Source organism: Vidua macroura, chromosome 26 (assembly GCF_024509145.1).
Source record: "Vidua macroura isolate BioBank_ID:100142 chromosome 26, ASM2450914v1, whole genome shotgun sequence".
Taxonomy (NCBI): domain Eukaryota; kingdom Metazoa; phylum Chordata; class Aves; order Passeriformes; family Viduidae; genus Vidua; species Vidua macroura.
This window is the reverse complement of record NC_071596.1, coordinates 3,423,439-3,433,143: the sequence shown is the minus strand read 5'-3', so window position 1 is coordinate 3,433,143 and position 9,705 is coordinate 3,423,439. Positions and strand designations below refer to the sequence as shown.

Genomic DNA, 9,705 nt, shown 5'->3' with positions numbered 1-9,705 from the left:
TCAGGGACTCACTGCTGTCCCCAGCACAGTGACATCAGGGACTCACTGCTGTCCCCAGCACAGCGACATCAGGGACTCACTGGTGGCCCCAGCACAGTGACATGGGCAACTCATTGGTGTCCCCAGCACGGTGACACTGGGGACTCGCTGCTGTCCCCAGCACAGTGACATCAGGGATTCACTGCTGTCCCCTGGCACAGTGACACTGGGGGCTCTCTGATGTCCCCAGCACGGTGACACTGGGGATTTGCTACAGAGGGACCCACCAAAACCATGTGAACGCCTGGTGAAGGCAGGAAGCAGTCCCAGGAGCTGCAAGTCCCAGTGTGGTGTTCCATAAGGGGTCCCAGCAGGATCCACAGGGACCCCAGTGACATCCAGAACTTCACAGAACAGCTGAATAGGAAAACAACACAAAAAAGTTCATGTGCTGAAGGGCAGGATTCCACACAGGAAGGAGTGTGGGCTTGGTTTGGGTTTTTTTGGGAAACTCACCCATATTCCCATCAATTTATAGGATAACATAAAATAGCAACAAAAAAAGCTGGGTACCCCATGGATATCTGCACACTAACACCTGTCACTTCAGGGTTAACAAATTCGTTTCACTGCCCTGGAACATCACCACAAAGAGATTTCAGAATTATTTTTAACAGCTCACAGCACGACCCAGAAATTTAAGCCTTGGAAAAACAAAATTTTCCCTTTATTTATATTGCACCTGTTTCACAAAGAGCCACATGGAAGAAATTCCTTCTGCTGCAAAATGCTGCATCAGAAAAAAAATTAGTTTGAGCACAGATTAGAAAGGAAAACTGAGCTTTGGAAATCATCATGAGTTGACCCCAAAATACCAACACTATTTTTACAAGTCACTGTGCACTTACAAAGCCTAAGTCTTGCCTCAATTTTATTTAGCATTCAGTTATTTAAAAACCACAAGCATTTTACCAGATGATAAAGATACTCTTACCACCACTGGGTATAAAATTGAACCTGCAGGGGGAATATTTTTAAAGAGCACCAGATCCTCTTTGGAACTACCACCAGAACACCCACGTGGAGTGGGGACAGATTGGTTTTCTCATTTCTACAACAACCCAGGGCTGCTTGGGGAAGAAGTTTTTCAATGTTGTGATGTATTTACATGTAAAAAATGCATAGTGAAAATCAAAATATCTCAGGGGAGTCCAGTTCTAACCCTGCTTACAGCATTTGTGAGTGAGGACATCCACCCAACTCCTCACCAGTGGCCATTATGACACTCCCAGAGCTTCCTGCAAGGAATAAACCCAAACCCTTGGCTCTGATTTAATAACAGGGTCATTGTACACAGTTGTGTAGACTTTGCCCTCTTGATTCCAGCTTTTCTGTCCTTTCTGCAGCCCTGTGTACAGAGTCAAACACACCACTCATTTACAAACCAGCTTAAAACAAACACCTCACTTGGCCACACAAAAAATCTTGCAGAGGTCCAAGATTAAAATGTTTATTACAGCAGTGTCAGGAAGTTCCTTTCCCTGAATGTGGGCAATATTGCTTAAGGACTGGGATTTGGGATCCAGCAAAACCACCCCGTGTAACCTGACAGTTTTAATTACACCTGCACCACACCCAACCATCCCTGCTGCCCACAGGCCTGGGCTGCAGCAGCAGGAGCTCTCCAGGGAACACATTCACTCCCTGGGCTCTAAATGGACCCATTATCCTCATGGGATATCCTCATTTTGGGCCAGTCCCTGCAAGCACAGGAGTTTTGTTTCAGAGGCAGGAGTGAGGCCACAGGCCCAGACTGGAATTTGGGACAGTTCTGAACAGGAAACCCTCAGCTGCTGCCAAGACTACAGAAAAAGCTGAGCTTAAAAGCTGCCCTGGTAAGTGTGCAGGGCAAGCTTACTCTGAAAACACTTGCCAGAAAAGGTTTGGTTATGTTCTTTAAAAGGAAACAAATCTGAATATATTTAATAAAGCCTCTGATCTGGTTTTTATTTACTCCCCGTAGCAGCTGAGGTTGTAGGAACGTGGCACGGCAGAGGATGGACAGATGAACTCAGAGGATGCCTGCACATCTCTGGGGCCCCACTGCCACTTTTTTTCTCATATTTTACCCCCTGTGATGTAGAGAAGAATCACCTCCATTTTCCAAAAGGGAAACTGAGGCACAAAGACCACAACTCAGCGTTTGCAGGAATTTACCAGGTCACAGCCAGCTCCCTTTGAAAGCAGCTGGAGAACTTCAGCCCCTCCTGACAATCTCAGCCTGAATCTCTCATCCTCAAATCAGTCTTTGCAGAGTCAGCACCTAATCCCAATCCAGAGTCCACCAAATCCTTGTTACTTGCAGGTAAAAGCATTGAAACATTGGGAAATGAGCCCTAGAAATACACAGTTGGCATTTTCCCCGTATTAAAAAGAAGTAATTATACACACATTAATACTGGAACAGGCAAAAGCAATTTCATCTGAAGGAAAGATTTCCTCATGACCTTGTTCACTTTGATTAGGGAGAGATTCATTTAGATTTTCTACCAAAATTCTCAACTAGCATGAACACACTGAACTCCAGTCAAGGCAAGAAGTTCTGCTCACACAGCTGCAGCATTTTTAACCCATCTCTCAAGTTTCAGAAGGACCATTTCCTCTTTTGGACTCTCTGGTGGAAGGCTGTTCATGTAACTACCACCCCAGCAGCCAAAAGAATAAGATCAGCTTGATTGTGCACTTAAAAATAAATTCTTTATTATCCAGAAAGGAGCCAAATCATCATCTCACATCGTGGAAATGGTCATTTTAAAGCAATAAATAAGAGGAGTGTTCTGTGACACACCCTGGATTTTGTCACTGGTGTCTGGTACCTCTCTGGTTAAAAGCATAAAACTTATGCTGTCAAAGTCTCACTGTACAACAGTCTGGGAAGGAAAGAAGGCCCCTAAAATCTTTTACTAAAGCAACAACAGAAAATTCGGATTCAGTGAAACCCAAGCTCCAAGTTGGGTTTCACTTCATTCCAAGGAATTTCACTCAAAGGAAGGAAAGCCAAGTTTCATCCCTTCCGTGCACAAATGCAGTACCTGACACACACAATCACCTTGTCTAGAATTTATACTGGATCAGTTCTTAACCATAAATTATCTATTTACTTCTGATTTTTCTTTCATTTCTTATTCAAGCCAGGGGAGTTGCAGGAACAGCACAGGATACAAAATTGAACTTCTTTCAGCAGGAAGTGGAAGTCAGGCTAAATCCACACAGCTACTCCAACAGCAGTAATTAAGACATTTTAAAAACCCAAACAATTAGGGGCTAAAAAGTTTTAAGAAACAATTAATAATGATGACTGTTCAAATCAATGCATTCAAAACACATAACTCATATAAGAGAGCATAACTTATGCATAAAACTGAGAACAAAACACCTTTCACCTTTCAATTTCTAGAGCAACAAAACAGTTTTGAAAGAACAGGTGTGAAGCAAGTAAAAAAATAAAATCATATTATTCCAAACACTTTTATTTGTGAAGGAGTTTCCTGCATGGCCAGGGGATAGCAATGTCTGGAGTTACAGGACTACATGATTCAGAAAAAAAGGATGATTTTAAGTTGGGCTTGGTTGTTCTCTGCCATGACCAGTGATTTGGAGAACTGTGTTTTTCCGTGCCTGAAGCAGTTCTGGGAGAGATCAATCCTTCCACTGCCTGCTCCTCCAGAAACACTTCTGGTTTGTCATCCAGGGCTGAAGGCAGAGGCACAAGAGTTGTGAATATCCACAAGAAGTTGCACAGATGCTGGAGATGAACTCGAGTTTACCTGCCTGCAGCTGATCCACCTCAGTCAATCCTCTCCAGACAAATCCTGATCAGCACAAGTACCCCTTGCTTTCACTTCTTCCTGGAAGCTTCATTAAAAGGATCATTGAACCGTTGTCAGAGAACAAGTTAAAGGTGACATTACCAGCATGGAAACAAGCTACTGGCCAGAATTCAGCTGCCAAGAGAACAACCAGCTGGCAGACGCTGAAAGGAGCAGTGACAGATGTTCCTCTCTGCAGTGACACGTGCACCTCAGCAGGATCTGCTCTGAGGGTTTGGTTCCAGTGTCAGGTCTGGCTGTTCCAGGTTTAAAGCTCTGCCCAGCAGCAGCTGCAGGTCCTGCACCACTCCCCTCCACATGCACCTGCCCTGCTGCCAAACCTGCACAGTTCAATGGCTTTGTGACATTCACGGATGTACTCAAAGTTTTCTGATAATGCTGGGGACACTTTGATATCACAGTCTGTACCTGTCTGCCAGGATCCTAAATATCAAAACGATTCAGGTTGTAGGATGTTGGATAGTTCTGCCTGTTGTACTGGAAGTGGTCTGTGAGGACATTGCTGCGGCCGTACTGGAAGTCCCCGTGCTGGGCAAAGGCTGTGAGTCCATTCTGGGACTTCTCAGGAGGGTTTCGGTGCCGTTCCAAGTTCACCAGGTCTCCAGTGGTCACTGGGAGCAGCTGCTGCTTCTTTGCCTCTTGGTTTGCGTCGTATTTTGTCTGGGAAAGGAAGAAAGTTTGTCACAGAATCATTTAGGCTGGGAAAATCTGAGATGATCAAGTCCAAGTTCTGCCCAGAGTGCCACATCCAGGCCATCCTTGGACACCTCCAGGGATGGGCACTCCAGACCTCCCTGGGCAGGCCCTGCCAAGGCCTGACAACCCTTCAGTGAAGGCAGATTTTCTTAAGATACCACCTAAGATACCACCTAGACACATTACACATTCCCATACCCAGAAAAAGCAGACAGTTCTACAGTCACATCACTTTTTTTGTTAGAGTCTTAAAATATCAGTGGCTTCTAATAAAAACCTCACTCCTCTCACATGCCAAACAAACAAGCTGGTCTTTTGCTCAAGAGATTCTGAGTTACTTCCCTTCTCAAGAAAAGCTTAAGATCAAAATTTAATTCTGTGAGAGGCCCAGCAGCTGGTGTGACCCAAGTCCTTCACTTGGGCCATGCCCATCCCTCCTCTGCAGTGAAGCCTTGTGCCCTCTGGGTTGTCTATTTTTGCTCAAGTAGCTCTTAACTTGTACAAAAACCAATTCAAAGCTACTGGACTGCTTGAGCTGTGCTTCCTGGTGAATGAAGAAAGAACTGCCTCACCTTGTTGTACAGGAAGACCCCGAGGATGGCTGTCATCATGCCCAGGACGTTGGTGCTGGTGACGGGGTTGCGCAGCATGATCAGGGACACGGTGATCACCATGATCCTCTTGGTGGCATTGGCCACAGAGTAACTCAGGGGGCTGATCAGGTTAAGGATACTGAAGGCAATCACGTTCTGGGCAAAATTACAGAATCCACTGATTATAAGCAGCATCAAGGTCCAGGACCAATGAGACATGGAGCTCTGCGGCAAAGCAAACAGCAGGAGAAAAAAATTATCTCGGGTTTCAGGTAACAACACAAACACAGCCTTGAGGCACTTCTTACCTGCCATTGGAGGAGGAATGTCTGCTTGAGCTCTAAAGAGGCCCCCAAGCAGCTCCTTTATGCAACTCCCAACTCAGAGAATCCAGAGGAGGACATTCCCCACGCACTCTGGAGCGTTTGTTCCTGCCTCCAGCTCCCAACTCCTGAAATTTATGCTGTCCCATAAACTGCCTCTCCTAACCCTGACAGGAATTCTCACAATAAACACTTTGTTAACTCATGTGAAACTATTTGCAGGTGTTTCACAACACTTCCTTCCACACTGACAAGAACTACACTGAAACACTTAGTGCACTTTTCTGGTTGGGTGCTGGAGTTTTTTGTTGGGTTTTTTTTTCCTCTATTTTCTTTCACAATAGCAAACAGTTCTCCAAATTCAGCACTTACCAAGTCATTCTCTACCAAGAAGGAAGAAAGATCCACCAGAACCCACGTTGGGATCATGAAGAACACAGCGTGGCACCCCAGGATGTTCAGCAGCCGAAGATGATGAATTCGGGAATCTCTCAACACCTGACAAGAGCCATTATTGAACAGCAGTCAGGAAACAGAAACTGCTTTAGGGGACAGGTAAGTTAGGAAATAAGTAAATACCCTTGTAGTATTTATTTCATATTAAGGTGACCAAAGAAAAACTGATGTCTCTTTGAAAATCAATGGTTTTTTGAGTGGTGGCTCTTAGTATCAACAAGATATTAAAATTAACATTAATAGCTCTACAAAACAGAAACCATTTTGTAACTAAATAGAGCCAAACCACACACTTTAATTTTGTTACTGTAGTTTCAAGGAGTGCCCAGTGTTGACAGACACTTGTTCAGCACAGAGGAATGATTTGATATAACAAGATACATTAAATGAACTGTTGAATTTAAGCACTATTGAATTGCCATTAGAAAAAAAAATCCACGTTGAAGAGTAAAGAAAGGGCTCAGGATAAACTCAGTGTTACAGCTTCAACAGGTAGGAACAAACACACACAGAATAACAATCATCCCTCTGGGCTTGTCTGACTGCAAAGCCAACTGAAACAAATACATTTTTGTAACTGAAATGACACCCTGTCCTGCTGAAGGGTGACCCCAGGGCTGTGAACAGAGCTGGTACCTTCTTTGAGAAGATGTTCTGAAGTGAAAAGCACAGGGTAGCAGCAAGTGCACTGATGAGCCCCCACATGTCAAAGGACAGCTCTGTGACCGTGGCCAGCAGGACACCAGTGATGATGGGGATCAGAGACAGGTACACCTGCAGCAGGGACAGAGGGGTAAATTGCATCTGCTAAGAGTTTTCAACAGTTTGTACATCCTGCTGATTCAGGGATCAACCATTTCACTATTGTAGTCCAAGGAAATTTAAATCACTGCAGTAGACACTGACAACTCCAGTGCATCAGACAGCATCACCCTGGTCACTGTTTAGATGTGTTTTACACTCACAGCAAAAGGAAAAGGGATTTTTAAAATCTGCATGATCTAATTCCAGTCACAAAATCCACCCAAAGCCTGAGCTCTGCTGCCCCCAGCCAGCACAGCACCCCCCGAGCACCACCAAGAAAAGAAACCTCAGCAAACCTGTCCGCACCTTCGTCGTCTGCTTTTCCTTCATGATGATCCGTGAGAGCAGAACCACCCAGATCGGCATCGTGGCTTTCACTGGGGACGGCAAGAAAACATCCGTGGGGACGTGGGACAGCTCCACCAACCACCACGAGCACAGGGACGGAGCAGGGGCTCAGCCCGGCCCAGGATGGATCCTCCCTCCCTGCCCCTGTCCTGGACACTTGTACCAGCTGGACCTTGGTGCTCTGGGCACCCACAGGGCACACACCGGGGCACTGCCCCTGGATCTGGTGCCAGCACACACTGGGGACAGGGGCACAGCTCTGGGAACCTACAGAACACACAGGGAGCACTGGGACAGCACACTGGATACCTGTACGAGCACAGAGTGGGCACTGGGACAGCACACTGGGCACCCAGAGCACACACTGGGCACTGGGACACTGCACTGGGCACTGGGACACTGCACTGGGCACTGGGACACTGCACTGGGCACCCAGAGCACACACTGGGCACTGGGACACTGCACTGGGCGCTGGGACACTGCACTGGGCACTGGGACACTGCACTGGGCACCCAGAGCACACACTGGGCACTGGGACACTGCACTGGGCACTGGGGCACTGCACTGGGCACCCAGAGCACACACTGGGCACTGGGACACTGCACTGGGCACTGGGACACTGCACTGGGCACCCAGAGCACACAGAGGGTACTGGCACCCTGCACCAGGTGTCCATACGAGCACACACCGGGCTTCAGGTCACCCCACTGGGCACGAATCCACGCTGGCCCCCAGGACACCCCCGCGGGCACCTCCTTACGAGCACAGCCGGCGCTGGGACATCCCCCGGGCACCGCGCAGCCCTCACCTGTGTGCGCGTAGGACACGGGGACCCTCCAGAGCGAGACGTGCGCGGACACGGAGGCGAAGTACTTGCCGAAGGCGAGCGGGAGGATGTAGCGGGGGTAGGCGCGGGGCGGCAGCTGCGCGGGGCCGGCGGGCGGGACGCGCCAGGCGCGGAGCAGCGGCGGCAGGAGCCCGCACAGCCCCAGGATGTGGAAGAGCGAGACGGTGACGGGCCGCGGGAAGCCGCCGAGCAGCAGCTTGTTGACCACGTTGCCGCCGGCGCTCAGCCCGTACCAGGCGAGGCACAGCGCCGACACCCGCGCCCCCTCCCGCAGCGCCGGCCCGCGCCCGCCCCGCGCCGCCGCCGCCCCGGGCCCGGGCCCGGCCCCGGCGCCGCCCGGAGCCGCCAGCGGCGCCGCCATCGCTCCGCAGCCGCCGCCGAACGTCAGCGCGGCCGCCAGCGCGTCGCTTCCTGGGGCGGGGCGGGCGCGGCGCCCCGGCGGCCCCGAGCGTCACTTCCTCCGCCCGGCCCCGCGGGGCGAGGCAGCCCGAGCGTCCCGGGAGCCGGGCCGGCGTTCGGGGCAGCGGAGCCGCCCCAGGGCTCGGCAGCGCCGGCCCTCGGACAGCGGCGGGGCAGGGCCGGAGCGAAGGTCACGGGCTCGGAGGCACCGAGACCATCGCTCCCGACCTTTAAAACTCACGCCAGGAACGCGTAGCGCCGGCCGGGGTAAAGGATGGGTGAGTACCTGGCAGGCAGGAGGGGCTGTTGTAGAGCCCGGTTCATCCATGCACCCTGTTCAAGAGACATTTCTACAGAATTAATTTGGCCATAAAAACACGCGTTTTAGGTAATGGCGACTCCCCAAAGATTTGCTGGTGAGCCATTTCATGTCATCTGCTGACGGGGAAGAAATGGCAGCGTTTGAACTTCAGGTTTTAGGATTAGGAGAAATTTTGTGAGAGGTAGGAGAAGGCAGTAGCAGAGAAACTGAGTCATGCACAAATGAGAGTACACAGCAGGTACGCACATGGTAAACTTCATTTGAACTTGTTTACAAAATTGACAAAAAAATATCACCTTGTAAACTTATTCACATTTGTTGGAGCTCACAGAACTGGTTATACTGGCATGCTGAAATAAAGATTGTCAAGCCTCATCTCACCCTGGAGGACACACAAGTGAGTTGACCCCTTACAGCAGCAACGAACTCGGCAAGGAACAAGAGTTAAAGCTTGCATTGGGAGGGAATTTCTCCAGCAGTTTTTGTACCACCAGGGAAAGGGCTGGGTCTGATTCCTGACGCTTCCTCCAAGAGAGGAGCACCAGCACAGGCAGTTTGGGTGGAATCTGAAAGCTGTGACGAGCTTCGGGTGTCACCTCACCCAGTGCAGTCAAGGGCCATCAATTGCTTCAGAAATGGAAGCGGTGGAGAAAAAGATGAATTTATCAAGTAATACTTTGTCATTTCCTGAATTCAAAGGCCTCCAAAGAGCACGGACCCTGTTCCTAAATGGGACCATTCAGGGTAGGAGGGAGGAAGGGCAGAGGGAGATAAGATGCACAGTACTTTTTTACACAAACAAAATTAAGCATTTCCAAAATGACCAGCAGCTTAGCCCTCTACCATCAAATCTGAACTGCAAGACAGGAACTTTCCCCAGCTCTAAACCACACTGCTCAACCTCAGCAACTGCAGAAGGACAAAATGGAAGTAAACTGAAAATACACTTGGACGCATTTTTTGGTAACCACTTCTGGTTTCACGCTCAGACCTCAGATTTCAGAAATGGAAGCACACAGACATTGTTATTTCTGAGATACCCACACAT

The 9,705-nt window shown here is 49.1% G+C and overlaps 1 protein-coding gene across 1 annotated transcript; it reads right to left on the bottom strand.

Annotated features, from left to right (window-relative positions):
* Positions 1-689: 689 nt before the first annotated feature.
* SLC35E1 (solute carrier family 35 member E1) lies at positions 690-8,297 on the bottom strand. The gene is made up of 6 exons (XM_053999585.1): positions 7,898-8,297; positions 7,048-7,118; positions 6,574-6,711; positions 5,854-5,979; positions 5,138-5,383; positions 690-4,529 (listed from the first exon to the last, which is right to left on the bottom strand). Exons 1-6 carry the CDS (start codon positions 8,295-8,297, stop codon positions 4,293-4,295), a joined length of 1,218 nt encoding a protein of 405 aa, XP_053855560.1. The 3' UTR covers positions 690-4,292.
* Positions 8,298-9,705: the final 1,408 nt, after the last annotated feature.

Coding starts and splice junctions, on each gene's coding strand:
- SLC35E1 (XM_053999585.1), bottom strand. CDS start 8,297: ATGGCGGCGCCGCTGGCGGCTCCGGGCGGCGCCGGGGCCGGGCCCGGG. Junction 7,119..7,897: donor CGTGTCCTACGCGCACACAG/GTGAGGGCTGCG, acceptor TGCCGTCCCCAG/TGAAAGCCACGATGCCGATC. Junction 4,530..5,137: donor GGGTCTTCCTGTACAACAAG/GTGAGGCAGTTC, acceptor TTCCTTTCCCAG/ACAAAATACGACGCAAACCA.